The sequence below is a fragment of the Nycticebus coucang genome, chromosome 7 (genome assembly GCF_027406575.1).
Source record: "Nycticebus coucang isolate mNycCou1 chromosome 7, mNycCou1.pri, whole genome shotgun sequence".
Taxonomy (NCBI): Eukaryota; Metazoa; Chordata; class Mammalia; order Primates; family Lorisidae; genus Nycticebus; species Nycticebus coucang.
Genome location: NC_069786.1, coordinates 57,801,029 through 57,816,634, shown reverse-complemented (window position 1 = coordinate 57,816,634; position 15,606 = coordinate 57,801,029). Strand labels below are relative to the sequence as shown.

The 15,606-nt window shown below is 39.8% G+C and overlaps 1 protein-coding gene across 1 annotated transcript in view; it reads left to right on the top strand.

Annotated features, from left to right (window-relative positions):
* The window catches only part of DPP4 (dipeptidyl peptidase 4), a 90,971-nt gene that overhangs the window by 40,174 nt on the left and 35,191 nt on the right, over positions 1 to 15,606 (top strand). Inside the window, exons 6-10 of the mRNA XM_053596760.1 lie at positions 4,373 to 4,425; positions 4,537 to 4,609; positions 5,263 to 5,383; positions 8,945 to 9,105; positions 10,632 to 10,744. Of these exons, the coding sequence (XP_053452735.1) occupies positions 4,373 to 4,425; positions 4,537 to 4,609; positions 5,263 to 5,383; positions 8,945 to 9,105; positions 10,632 to 10,744 (521 nt within the window). The remainder of the gene's footprint in view (positions 1 to 4,372; positions 4,426 to 4,536; positions 4,610 to 5,262; positions 5,384 to 8,944; positions 9,106 to 10,631; positions 10,745 to 15,606) is intronic.

Genomic DNA, 15,606 nt, shown 5'->3' with positions numbered 1-15,606 from the left:
ACCTGTACCATAGGATCACTTGGGGAGGTTTTTTAAAAACACAGATGTCTGTGGCTACCCCAAAGCATGTAACTCAGTAAAGCTATGGGTGGTGCCCAGACACAGGTAGATTTAAGGGCTCCCAGGTGATTCCGGGATCCAAAGTTGAGAACCCATAAGTGCACAGCTCTTTCTTTTTCTGGGCATCACCCTCATGTGCATGTAAGGGCCAAAGTACTTGATGCTACTTCCTCTTGGAACCTTCTTGCCCCGTCACCATGTAGCTGTCCCTTTTTACTAACTGGGGTTCAGCTTTGTTGGATCACTTTATGTAATACTTCCCTTTGCCACTTTCTTCTGCCCACACCCCGTAAATCATTTTCTATCACATCAGCCCATTTTAGTTCCCTCACAACATTTTGCGTGGTTTCTTATTTACTTCTTTGACTATTTGTTGCTTCCCTTATTTAATGCCAGTTTCCCTGTGTTTTTTCCATGTTTGCACCTCTGGCACCTAGGACAGGGCCACACAGTGGATGTCTAACAAATGCTTATTAAATGAATGCATATTTTATTGCAAAGTACAAAATTACAAGGTTATCGAATGTAGGGAACTATATCTTCTTTTTTTTTTTTTACTTCTAAGACTATCCAGTGGAATTTTCTGTATAGCATAAATGTTTTGATTAACCGACTCTCAACAAACATATCCAGAAGAAAGAAAAATAATAATTCATTACATTTCCTTAGAGGTCCACTGTCTACTGTTTTAGAGATCGTACCACACAAGGTAGCACACCTAGAATGATCAATTATTATTTCTAAGTTGTGATAAAAAGAAATAATTGAGTGAGTGAGTACATGTGTGAGTAAGTAAGCAGCACATAGTCTGGCATGAATGTTTTCCCAGCATCTCTGCTCTTTGCCTATCTTTGCACTTCAACTCCTCGTTGCCATGATGCTTTTTTTACCCATTCTCTCTCATCCTCTACCACTAAACGCAGCCTAAGAATCATCTTTTTCATAATTCTCTCTCCCTCCCAAAGGCCTAATTTATGATCCCTGCCTCTCCCCACCCACCTCCATTATATTTCTTGGCACATCCTATAGATGATAGCTGCCAGTGTTCTAACCTAAAATTGATGAGTCTGTTTCAAAAGATGAAGTGAACATACCAAACATCTTGAGTTTCCTCTTCTAACTTATGATGGTTTATCATCTGAAATGACCTCAACTCTTCTTAATATTTTTACCCTGTACCACACCTTTTGGCATTAGTAAGTATTGTGCTTGACGTGTCCAGAAATAAGCGTGGGTGTGTTAAAATAACCTGGGATTCAGTAAAGGAACATAGGACTTGGAAAAGTAGAAACTTTGTAAATATTTTTTTTTTCTTTTTTTTTTTGTAGAGACAGAGTCTCACTTTATGGCCCTCGGTAGAGTGCTGTGGCCTCACACAGCTCACAGCAACCTCCAACTTCTGGGCTTAAGCGATTCTCTTGCCTCAGCCTCCCAAGTAGCTGGGACTACAGGCGCCCGCCACAACGCCCGGCTGTTTTTTGGTTGCAGTTTGGCCGGGGCCGGGTTTGAACCTGCCACCCTCAGTATATGGGGCCGGCGCCTTACCGACTGAGCCACAGGCGCCGCCCTTAACATGAAAGCATAGGAGATAAGAGATGTAAGTAGTTAAGGTTGGGAACCCTGGCGTTGCGTCTCAGCTCTGCTACCAGATAGCTGGGTGTCCTTAGGCTGTCTGTTTCATCTGTCTCATCCTAACTGGTACAATTTCAATTTTTTAAAAATTTGGTTTATTTCTTGAACACTTACAATGTGGTTTGCACTAACCCAGACTCTAGCTATCCAAAGATGAATAAGACACAATTCCTACCTCTAAGTGTGTGGTAGGAAAGGCAGTTATATAAACAAGTAATTTCTTTTAAAATACCTTCAATTTATGTCTGAATCCACATTCAGACATAATTTTTCATAATGTAAATATGTGGTCATTTACGTACTTATGTATTTTTTCATTTACATACTTTTAATCTTCTGTCTTCCCCTTTCCCTTCTCACTTGGCTCCACAGTGTATTAATGTGCGTCTCTGTATTGTGTATTTCTCTCTTTGTTCATGTAGTATTATAAACATGTAATATTATAAACCCAAACATGTATAGGGTTTCTTTTAATTATTGCAGGGCAAATAATAATGGAATCCTGGGGGCGGCGCCTGTGGCTCAGTGAGTAGGGCGCCGGCCCCATATGCCGAAGGTGGCGGGTTCAAACCCAGCCCCAGCCAAACTGCAACAAAAACAAAAAAATAGCAGGGCGTTGTGGCGGGCGCCTGTAGTCCCAGCTGCTTGGGAGGCTGAGGCAAGAGAATTGCATAAGCCTAAGAGTTAGAGGTTGCTGTGAGCCGTGTGACACCACGGCACTCTACCCGAGGGCGGTACAGTGAGACTCTGTCTCTACAAAAAAAAAAAAAGTTATGGAATCCTATTTTACTTACTTTTCTGTACGTTTCATTCTTCACTCAGTGATACCATGTGGAATTCCTTCTAAGTCATCTGATAGAGCTCTAATTCTTTTTTCTAATTCTAGAACTTTATTTTTCAGAGTGTTATAGGTTTACAGAAAATAAGCTGAGAGTTCCAACAAACTCCGTCACCTTCCCTCCCTAAATGTCACCTGTTGTTAATGTCTTACATTAGTGTGCTACATTTGTTACAACAGATGACCAACATTGATACATTATTATTAACTCAAGTCCATACTTTACATTAGGCTTCAGTCTTTGTGGGTTTTGACAGGTGTATAACATGTATCTACTCTTATACTGGTAGATTTTGGCAACTGTATGGATCTTGACACATGTGTAATGACATGTGTTCACTATTATAAGATCATACAGAGCAGTTTCATTGCCAGAAAAATCCCTTTTGCTACACCTATTCATTTCTCCCTTCCCCCAAACCCCTGGCAACCACTAATCTTTTTACTGTCTCCATAGTTTTACCTTTTCAAGAAATTCATATGGTTGGAATCATATAGTATGTATCCCTTTCAGATTGGCTTATTTCACTAAACAATATATATTTAAGTTTCGTCTGTGTCTGTTTGTGGTTTAATAAGTCGTTTCTTTTTATTACTAAATAATACTCTATGCATGGATCTACTACAGTTTGTTAATCCATTCACCTATTGAAGGACATCTTAGTTGCTTCCAGGTTTTGGCAGTTATGAAGAAAGGTGCTATACATTTGTGTGTAGATCATCTGTGCACAGGCTTTGGTCCCACAAAGCACAGATCTAGAGCAACTAAGATGTCCTTCAACAGGTGAATGGATAAACAAACTGTAATAGATCCATACACAGAATCACAGGCACAATTTTGCAACTCATTCAGATAAATAACAATGAGCTTGTTGGTAAATTTATCTGGCCTTGGAATTTTCCTTATGTAAAGGTTTTTATTTATGAATTCAATTTGTTTATTAGATGTAGGACTGTACTTTTTTCTCACACTCGATAAATAGCTTTTCAAGGAATTTCTCCTTTTTCTATTTTTTAAATTTTATTGGCAAAAATGTTGGTAATAGTCTCTTATAATCTTCAAATGTCTGTATAGTCTGTTATGATGTCCCATTTTCATTCTGATATTGGTCATTTTTATTCCCCCCCCTACAGTCACCTTTACTAGGTTGGCAATTTTACTAGTCTTTTCAAATAAACTAATTTTTGGCTTTGTTAATATTTCTCTATTGTATGTTTTCTCAATTACCTTTATTACCTTTATTATTTGTTTTCTTCTAGTTACTTTGGATTTAGTATGATTTTCATTTGTAGCTTCTTGAGATGGTTGTTTAAAATACTGATGATATATTTATTTTAATTTTAATATATGTGGCGAGGTGGTGGCTTTCAAAGAAATTATAGCACTTTAGATTTTCATCATCAATGTATGAAGTTAAACATTTCTTCACATCACTGTCAGCAATAAAATTACATATCTTTTAAATCTTTTGCCAGTAAGATGGGTGCAATGTGAAAATTTGCATTTTCCTAAACAGGCGATCTTAACACATTATGGTAAGTGCTAGGAATAATGTTTGCTCAAAAAGTGGCACTTTGGCCCACTGTGGTCCCACAAAGCCCCTTTGGAGGAGGTGATGCCAGAGCTAAGTCACAGAGGAGGTTCAGAGGAGTTTGTACTAGCTGATCCCCTGGATACTTTCAAATTTATAAATCCTGGAACTTAAATAGAGAATTATAACATATGATAAAATTTGAGACTCATATAATCCTGTATATTGTATTTATCATCTTGAGCTTCTATAGCAAGTGGCCAAATTATCAAGAATCACGGAAACCTGAAATGTCTGTTTTCTTTTATAGCAATGGAGGCATTCCTACACAGCTTCATATGACATTTATGATTTAAATACAAGGTCAGTGACTTCCCCATAAAATCTAATAGGCTTTTCTACTGTAATTTTTTTCTTAAGAAAACGCTACTGTGAGTTATTCTTTAGGCAGTGTTTCCTTTTATTTTTTTCTAGGCAGCTGATTACTGAAGGGAGAATTCCAAACAATACACAGTGGATTGCGTGGTCACCAGAGGGTCATAAATTGGTGAGTGGGTCTCTCTTGTCAGAAAAATATTGACTCAAATCTTTTATATACAGAAGCTACTAAGTTGATACAAAGCAAACATTTTAGGAAGTCAGTATTTCCCTGTAAAATATAGTGTCATCATCCAAGAAAATATTTTATAAGCCTAATGGAATAAACATAATCCCTGTAAGTATCTAGAAAGACTTGTTTATTCACGGAAAATGTTCATCAAATTTTTAAGGTCTTGTTATCTGTCCTACTTAGATACTTTTTGATTCACCCTTGCTTTCTGCAAGTTCTGTGTCCTTCTGTGTCACTGTAGACCTAGCTTCATATTCTTTAGTGCTAGAAGAATATTAGAAGTCTGAAAGAATGTAAACAAGAAGATGGAATGTTCATGTGCAGTTGAACTTCTCTCTTCCAGAAAGCAACTGCATTCCCTCTCTTCACTCTCCCAAGAAACAAATACACAAGTTTATATGATCCTGTACCAGTGGTCAGTCTTCTAGGTCTTTTTATACACGTTAGCATCGAAATAGTGGTAGTTGTAAGCTTATTTTTAGCATAATACATCATACTTGCATAGATAAATGTTTTTAAAACTCTAGGATAAAATATATTGTAGCATACTATAATTGATGCCAATGCTTTTTTTTTTTTTGTCTTTCTAGGCTTATGTTTGGAACAATGACATTTATGTTAAAGTTGAACCCAATTCACCAAGTCAGAGAATCACATGGACTGGGAAAGAGGATATAATATATAATGGAATAACGGACTGGGTTTATGAAGGTAAAGACTTTCAAGCTCTTTCAAATCAGAACATCTATAAGCTTTTACAAATAAACACTTCTTTCAAAATGAGAAAATTAAATGAGATTCAAATAAGTCACATTTTCCCCCCAACTGTCATCAAATCTCTTTTAGAATTCATAGCACAAAGACGTCTCATGGACCAAGAATTTCTTAGCAGAACCTACTGCTCCTCTGTCCTCATTGTCTCACAATACTCCTCTTGTCTTTGGTTTCCTGCTACAAAGACCTTTCTGTGGGCACCTTTTCTGGCTTTACTGGGGCATAAAAGCCTCCAGATTAACATCAGAAGCTTCTCTTAACTGGGCCTGCATAACCCAGTAGGGGTTTTACTAAGGAAAGCTAAATACTCCTGCAACATTCAAAAGATGAAAAAATATTATCTGCAGGTTGGATAGTGAAGGGGAAGAAAATGCCCATTTTTAAGAGAATTTTGATTATTTCAATGAAGACAAATTATGACTTCCTATTTTTTTTGTTTTTTTTTTTTGTTTTTTTGGCGGGGGCTAGGTTTGAACCCACCACCTCCAGCATATGGGACCGGTGCCCTACTCCTTGAGCCATAGGCGCCGCCCTGACTTCCTATTTTTAAAGAAGAAGAAATAATTAGAAAAGCTGTGAAAAAGTGGGTAAGAAACAAAACTAAAAGAAAATTAAAAAGAAATGTCTCTTTTAGGATAAAGAGTTTTAGGTACTATTAGAAACACATTTTACAAACTTAGAAAATACTAGAAAAGCATTTTCCTTATCAATAGTTGCCAAGATAAAAGACATTGTGAGGCTGTTCCAAACTGTTCACAAGATTGCCTCTTATTTATTAGAAAGATTCATTATTTTCTCCTATTATTTCTTCTTGGCAGTTAAAAGAAAAATTGTTTGTTTTCATGACTTAATTTTGATTCTTACCCAGTCCAAGTAAAGTTCAATTAATAGATGGCATTATTTATTTATTTATTTATTTGCAGTTTTTGGCCAGGGTCAGGTTTAAACCTGCCACCTCTGGTATATGGGACCCGCGCCCTACTCCTTTGAGCCACAGGAGCGCCCAATAGATAGCATTATAACAACAATAAAAAAAAAATCACATTAAAAGAAAGATAAATTTTCCTTGGCCTAGAAAAAGTGTTTGATTAAAACTTGTAATGAGGGGCGACGCCTGTAGCTCATAGGAGTAGGACTCTGGCCTGATACACTGGAGGAGGTGGGTTCAAACTCAGCCCCTGGCTAAAAACTGCAAAAAAAAAAAAAAAAACTTGTAATGAGGGCAGCGCCTGTGGCTCAGTGGGCAGGGCGCTGGTGCCATATACCAAGGGTGGCAGGTTCAAACCCAGCCCCGGCCAACTAAAACAGCAGTGGCAACTGCAACAAAAAATAGCCGGGCGTTGTGGTGGCGCCTGTAGTCCCAGCTGCTCGGGAGGCTGAGGCAAGAGAATGGCCTATGCCCAGGAGTTGGAGATTACTGTGAGCTGTGACGCCACAGCACTCTACCAAGGGCGACAGAGTGAGACTCTGTCTAAAAACAACAAACAAAAAAACTTGTAATGAAATTTACCAATGCTAGTTTCTTAGAGATTCTTTAATACTTGTTGGATAGCATAGTGCGGCCTCTGGGATCATCTCCAAGAAGTGCCTCTTCAGTTGTGACCCTCCCTCAGAAACATCTGGCCCTCTCTAAGATAAGAGCACTGCTAACATTTTCATATTTTCTGAAGTAGGCAATAGCCAGAGAGATCTCATTTTCCTTAATCATGACATAAGAATAGCTTACAGCTCCAATTTACGCTACTAATCTCTAAAATCTTCAGTCCCTAGAGGGAAATTATTACGTTGTCAATATGAAAAAATATGTTCTGCATTCCAAATAACCACTACTCCAAAACATAGAGCACTACCTGCTATCTGTATTTACAATTAATTAAAAAAAACCAAAACCTTGCTCACATTGTATTGATTTTACACAATTGCAGCTGTATTAAAGACTAGAATCCCTGGGTAAAAGCTACAATGGATGTGATATCAACTCAGTATGTAAAGAAATTCTTGGTGGAAACCTTGACTTGAGTCATAAGGCCTGGGTTCTATTTTTGTTTCAGGCAGTTCACTCAGTCTAAGCCTAAATTTCCTCCTCTGTGAATAGAGTTACCCAGAGATCTTAGTGATGATTAAATTAGATGTGTTTTGTAAATTCTAAATTGCTACATAAGTGTGTTCAGGTCACTGGTACATATGAAGCAGTTGAAGGAACCTTGGCTGTCTAACCAGGTTCTGTTACTAGAGAGGCCGGCACCGACGCAGGAAGGGGCAGCACAACGTGGAGATGAAAAGCAGGAAGTCTGGGTCAATTTTGGGTTGTACTGATTATTAGACTATGACCCTAGGGAGATAGTCTAATATCTGTGGCCCACCTCACTTTGTTCACCAGTATACCAGGATATTGTGAGAATTCACTGAGGCAATAGATGTCAATGTCTTATCAATGCCTGGTGCAAAGTTAGTGCTCATTCAAGGTCAGCTGCACATCACAATACTTACTGTATTTTTATTATTGTAATTACTTATTATTATTTTTAATATTGGAAATGAGTGTCAGGAAGCAACTTGTAAAGAAGCATCAGGCCTCAGATGAGGATTGGAATATACGATTTCCTAACTCTAAGATTCTAGTTTTGATGCTTTTGCTTTTACATTTACACTTTCACGAGACTTGTGGAATAAATAGGGGTCTGTGTGTAGTCTAGCTGACTCCTGCGTTCTCAGTTGGGAAAAGTAGGCCTCAACACATTAAGAGCCAAAGGTTGACTGACCCGTCATAAACACAGGGAGGAGTTACCTTTGTCAAAGATTGAGAAGGATCCATGATCTACTAGAAAGCAAGATGTTTTCTCTCAATTTCCTCCTACTTTGACCCTCTTCCTATACTCATCAGCATTCACACCAGAGGAGGGTGTTAATGCAAGGGAGTTTTCAGCTTCTGGGCTGGACAAGGAAATGTTTCTTCGTAGGGGTCTTGTGGAGCTCCTTGCCTTTCCAAATCCATCCTTCCCATACCTTGTTTGTGCCAAGAGTAGTAAACTCTGGGCACCATATTGGTTTGATAGCCTGGAGCTACACACCACCCACCAGTACCTCGCGGGCTCAGTACAAACCAAGCCCCTTTGGGTATGCTGGCATGTTGACTGTTTGAAAATTAGAAAGGAGAATCAGCCTCCTGTGTGAAATTTACTTTTAGTATGTTTTGAGGCATAAATTTAGAGGATTATAAGATAAAGAAAAAAATGTAGAGCTTATATTAAATATTGCATGCTAAAATATTCTAAAATGGTCCAATGGGTTACTTATTTTTTACTATCCAGATATATCTTTGAAGATTTTATTTTTATTCATTTGTATTACTCTGATTTTGGAAACCCAGCAAACGCAAAGTGGTTCATTAGTTGAACTCTACTGTAATTACTAAAGCTAATGAGAACAATATTTTGAATGCCAAAGCCAATTTATCAGCTACTTCTTATAACAGAACAATTTATGTCTTTTTTTCAGAGGAAGTCTTCAGTGCCTACTCCGCTCTGTGGTGGTCTCCAAACGGCACGTTTTTAGCATATGCCCAATTTAACGACACAGAAGTCCCACTTATTGAATACTCCTTCTACTCTGATGAGTCATTGCAGTACCCAAAGACTGTACGGGTTCCATATCCAAAGGTCTGTGCTCCTCTTTGTACAGTGGTTCCATGATTTGGTGGGAAGAGAATGGTTTCATTTAATCCCTTCCTGCTAATGAAAATATTGTCAGTCTCTCTTCAACAGCTTGCTGTGATTACTCTTGCTGAAGTCAACAGCATCTGGCAATTTTAAAGTATTTTTATTATCCCAGGAAAGAGTGTGATTTAAGGTTTTGTAATTTCTCCAAAAACTTTGAGGAATGACAAGCAGAAAAAAATGGGGAAAATGCTTTTCAAAGAGATGGGGGAATGAAAACGTTTGAATGGAGGGAAAGAGAGGCTGTAATTGAATCAGAAGCTCATCTCATTTGTAGAAGTTGGAATGTGCCCTAGATGAAGTTGAAAAGCCTGGTTATAAATCAGATCGTATTACTAATTAACAGGATACATGACTAGTTTTCGTGGTTCTATTATAGATTTGGCACTAATGTAAATTTTGCACGTCCTACATTTGGAATAATAGTGTCACGTCTTGGTTTCCAAAGCTGTTTTCCACTCCAAGATGCATATTTATTAAAATTGATGAGCTTTGTTAAGCAGTGTAAGCCCAGGAGGAGGGGGGTTTAGGACACCAGATTCTTCACTAGTATTGCAACAATAATGGCCATAATATAGGAAAATCTAATAGTAAAGTGGTTTTGCTGTAAGCAATTTGGAAAAAGGGATTTTTATTTTTACCAGCTCACTCAATTTGCTTTATGAAGAGCTGCCATTTTAGGAAGACAGAGGAAGTTAAAAGAAAAAAAAAGATCAGAGGCTAAAAATGGAGATGTGTTTTCAGTGGAATGTTATTTTTTGATGAGTGTAACTGGCAAAAAAAAAAAAAAACCTCATAGAATGTTCTCACTAAAAATATCATATTATTTCTAACTAATCTGTCAATTGAAGATCTATGTGTATATTTAAAAAGGTTTTATAGGTTCTGTCATAATATTGATGGTAAAGCTTCCGCACGGTGAACCTGAATTTGGAGTAGAAATGAGGGCTCTCTAATTAGCATTCTTGGCCCTTGGCTCAGGTAAACGGATTTTTCTAGTGGACTATTTGAAGGTATTCTTCATAAGTGATCTCTATCAAAGACTTTTGGACTTGTAGAGTCAGGGTATATTTGCTAATAATAGAATTGGTTTTAAGAAGTTTATCCTTGCTTATACCAAGAACATAAATTATAAAGATAGAAACATTCATTATTTAAACAGAAGGGCTTTGGACCTTCAAGTTTTATATGTGTGTGTCTGTGTGTGTGTATATATATATATACACACAGACATTTATATAGTGTATATAAATATATACACACACAAATATATATTATGTTTCTGCTTGAACATGAAAAGGTTGCATTTCATGATTCTCCTTTACATTCACTTTATTTATATTAAATTTTTTCAATGCATCTGATTGTTAGACTTCTACTGCCATAATGTAGACATTTGTGCAGTTTTAAATTTGTGCAATAATGTTATATTTTTTGTCAATACCAATTCTGTGATTGTTTTTTCCTAGGCAGGAGCTGTGAATCCAACTGTAAAGTTCTTTGTTGTAAATACAGACTCTCTCAGCTCAGCCACCAATGCAACTTCCGTACAAATCACTGCTCCTGCTTCTATATTAATTGGGTAAGGCTAGTCTCCTGAATACTTGCACTGCGAATAGTTTCATACTTTCTAGGGTGGATCTTTTCAAAAATGAATTGCAGAATCATTCTCTGCCTCCCATTGTGTCGGCCCAGAAGACAATCACTCGTTCCTTCTTTCAGCAGCTCTTTGTCGAGTCCCTGTGTGCTGTCTTCAGGCTGGGCACACCTCTAATGTGGGATGCACAGTGGACACAGCACTGGTGACCCTGGTGTCTTGAAGCCAGAGCTCGAATTGGGGGAGATAGACAATGACCAGTAAACAAAGAACAGTACAAAACGCCAGGTGGTGTTAAACGTGGTGAAGAAAACCCAAACAGGGCAAAAGTGATGGGGCTCCTGGGGGGAGTCGGGGAAAGCCTCGGTGACAAGATGACCTGGGAGCATGATATGAAGAAAGGGGGGACCTGTTCCCTGCAGGGGGAATGTGCTCGGAGTCCTGGAGGGACTGCAAGGAGGCCAAGGGGGCTGGAGCCTTTTGGGAGAAGGAGAGAGCAGGGAGATAAGGTCAGAGCCTACAGAGCTTTGTAAGATCTAGAGAAATTTAGGGAAACTGTGGATTAAATTTGAGAAGCCCTCAGCTCATTTCTTGCCCCCAAGATGTCACTTGGCTTAAGTGATCCTTAGTGATTTGAAATTCCACCATGGAGCGCTGTCTGCCCCTTAATTATCTTCCGGTAAGAAAGGCACTATACTGGGTACAATCTATGGCTGTCACGTAGCTCTTCATTCATTCCTTTGTGTTACTTATGTTGATTTTGTTGTTATTTCTAAATAACAGTGAGGATGCATAGAGCACTCACTGTACACCAGACACAGGGCAAAAGCTCAGGCTTCATCTCAAGTAACTCTCTCTTTCCAACAATTACTATTATATGCCTGTTTTGCAGATTATAAAATGAGACCTGGAGGTTAAGAAAATGATCATGTATGGGTCTATATTCAAACTTGACTTTCTGACATGAAAGGAAGGCACCCTGCCCTGTGCCTCCCTTTGTGTGTGAATACAGCTGGTGCCCTCAGATTCCTGAAGGTACCATCAAAGCTATCTGGCCGTTTTCTCTAGGGTCGCATTAACATCAGGCATGCTGTGGGCTATGCTCTATAGTTAATAATTTATTAACTTGGTGAGACATGCCTATATTGACCTATTTGTTCTGGGAGGAAATTATTAATAAAGTAAAAAACAAATCTTTTCCTGCATTTGTCCAATGGTGTAAAAATTGACCTACAGATTTTAAAATCTGCCATTTGGTCCCATCCAGCTACCTCTTTAATCAACATTGATTGAGCAGCCTCTGTGCTCCCAAAGTTCACAGGAAATCTGTGCCCTTGTAACACTTTTTGTGAGGTAGACAATAGAAAGTATTCCAAAGAATGACCCCAAGAGTGATATGATAGAGGCATAAACAGGACGGAGGCATTTGAGGAGGGGTTCGAGGAAAGCCTGTTGCAAAATATGCAGATTGAGCAGGTGGGATTCAGCCCTGCAGGGTGAGGAAGAAGGGCGCTGCGGTGGAACAAACAGACCTGGGGACAATTCTCAGGGCTGTCCCGGAAAGGAGTGGCAGGGCCTGGTGTGCCATTTGGTCTGGAACCAGTATCTGTCTGCAGAGAGGATGAGACATGAGCACCTGCCCTGAAAAATATTCTATTTGGAAGGGACTTTAGACCTTGTCAACAGTTTTTAAACTTTTTAAGGACCTAGGCACTTTTGTTCAAGTGAGATATAATGAAGAGGCACGGAAAACAAAGGGAAGGTTGCTGCTCAGCTGGGGAAATAAAGTTCTTGCATTTCCCCTGCCCCAGGGTCTCGGGAGGTTAGACAGAGCATGGAGAGGATCCAGAACCTGGTCAGAACCGCACTGCAAAGCACAGCATGGATGAAAGAACTGAGGCTCAGAGAGGTGGACTCGTTTGCTCAAGGTCACACAGCAAGTTATCATCTTGAGAGCCAGGATAGAGGCCTGGCCCTGCCCGACCAGAATATTTGAATAATTGAGTTAAAATGAATTTGAGTCCTGTGGGCTGGAACTGTGCTGTGTTCATCTCTTGCTGTCTCATTGGCATCCTGTGGTGTCATTTTCATGACCATTTTGCAGATGAAGAGGCGAAGTGTTTCCCCCTTGAAATCACTCAGCAAGGCACAGTTGTGAAGTGCTTGGCTCAGGAAATTTAAGCAATTCTCAGGACTTCTATTTGGCCCTATGTGAATTCCTCATTAAGTCTTTGTTCTTTATAGTTCTTTAAGCTGCACTCCTGGTGGAGATGGCCTCACTCACCATGGATGTTCTGTGTGGGACACGTATTACCAAAGAATCATTTTGGGAAATGCCACAGGAATGTCGTGTAGGGAATTTAAAATATAGCTCTGGCCTCTGTTAACACCAAGAAGGATACAGTTTTTCTAAAACTAGACTCTGGATCCTCTCTGGGAAGAACATTCTAGTACACACGTGGTGATGCACCATTTTCTCACGTCACACAAAGATCCAGCAGGACCAGGCTAATCTGGGCAGGTCACGCCTCTTACCTGGTGATTCACTGCCTTCTGGAGTGGGAGGCCTTGTCAGGACCAGCATCTTTCTCCTCTGCCCATGTGTCCCTGGTTAATTTTCCCTTTAGGGCATGTCCATTGCCACAGAGCTTCCAACAAGTGAAATCCTACAGGAGGAGGAAGCTGATTTGTGATTTTTTTAGGAATTAGCAGCAATGGGTGCAGAAAGGGGAAAGGTGGAAGCACTGCTTCTCTGATAGTAAGTGAAGGGCAGTGAGGCCACTTTTCTGACTACCCAGGTCTAAACCTGAACCAGGGTGAGCTTTCCAGCCACCTTCATTAATTTAGCACTACAGTTGATTAGATTTGTTAGGCTGCACTTTGTGCTGACTACTCATAATGGGAATTTGAGAGCTCAAAATATTTGAGAGAAGACAGCATAGAATGTAAAATCATGGATCTTCTATTTAGAGAAGGACTTTCATTGTTGACTGTTTTGTAGGGGTAGGGACCAATCGTACAATAGTATCTCCAACACCTAGCAGGGTATCTGGGACATAGGTGCTCAGCCAATATTTCTAGGATAAATTGATAAATAAGTGGATGGATAGATGGGTGGGTAAGTAGATGAGGTGGGTTACCCAGCTGTGTGTGTAGAATAGGAATTCACACAGCCAGCACCGAGGATGACCTACAAAATGACCTTGCATAGCAATTCCTCTGTTCTACCTCTTCCTGGCCATCTGCAGATGGTGTGGCCTGAAGTTAAAGGATTGGAGAGGGCATGTTCTACTGAGGCGCCCCCACCTGACTTACACTGCATGGTTCTGGGACTCATCACACCCAAATCATGACCTGCCTCACTCCTGCTCTCTGCTTCTGAGGGACACAGTAGAGAAAGATGTGCTATGTCCCCTCTGAACAGTTGATGACCCCTACTCTATAAAGCAGGGGCATCAGGGACTGAGATTGTCACATGAGAAATACACACACTGGAGGCTGGTGACACCTGCAAGAAAGGATGCAGACAAGGGCTCAAATGCCATGGGTGCTGCACAACCCCACCCCCCCATCTGCTCTTTTCATCCCCCCTCCCACACACAGTGATCTTCAGCAACCTGGGAGGGTTGGCATCCCCATCAGAGTGGAGGGTGGCGCAGAGCCCACAGCCAGTGCTGGCAGTATGCCCACTTCCTGGGATGAGTCGCTCAATTAATCACTCCATGGTTGCAGTTGCTCTGAGTAGCATTTTTACTTCCAATATTATTTCTTTTTAGTAATGCACACCTTATTTTAAGTGTCTCCAATGTACCAAAAGAAACATTTACACAAATTAGGGAAATGAATGGGACCAAACAGGCATTTATTAAATGCCTACTGTTGACAAGGCATTGTATTAAGACAGACAGTCACTTTACACTTTGCAAGTAACTGTAGCATTATTTTCAAAAGCAAGTCAGTGCATTCAAATATGATTTGCTGTATAAAAGTCAGTTTACACACATCTCCTTTGGAATAAATAGGTTTCATTGAGTGAGGGATTTTATGTTGAAAAGAAGCAAGAAGGTAAACCTAGCTAGCAATGATGTTTCCCAGAGGGACGGGTGTAGGTTCTACAGAGGCAGTGAGTACAAACTGGAAGTTCAGCTACTGACTGCTTGATTTGATCCTGGCTTCACCATTTTCCAGTTGGGACATCTTGGGACTGCTACTTAATATTGCTGCACTGATATTTCTTTGTTGGCAAAATGTGAACTGCAATGGTACCCACCCCATCCAGTGGTTGTGATCTTTATGTCAAGTCCTGGGGGTAGTTACTGGCATGTAACTACCATATGGGTGTGAACTCTTACTGTGTCCAGAAGTTACTCCACTGCTTTAGTATTAACATCAGCCACTTCCCTTTGGACTAATCCAGTTCCAGAAGTTGGAAGAGCTTGCTGGCTTAGTACGTTTATCCTGGGATAAGCAGTACAGGCTCACAGGAAGGTCCCTGTTTCACCCTCCCCTGACCATGACTTAAGGAAAGTCTAGTCAGTATTTGCCTCTCTGTTTCTGCAGAATAAAGTCATCATACAGTAGCACAGTGTGGGTGATAATCCTGCTTGTTGGATTCTTCTGATCTAAAACAGAGACTTAAACTTTTCAGTAAAAAGCACAATTACCTGTTGGTTTACATCTTTTTAATGACTCTTTAACATTCCAGCCTGGCATGATCTTGGCTCAGGGCTGTGATTGAGCAGAAGTATGTTTACAGGAAAATTAAACAATACTGTCTACTCCTCTGATGAACTGCCTTTGCTGAGCATGCACAGGGTACAGAGTACACCTGGGGTCATGGGGGATGA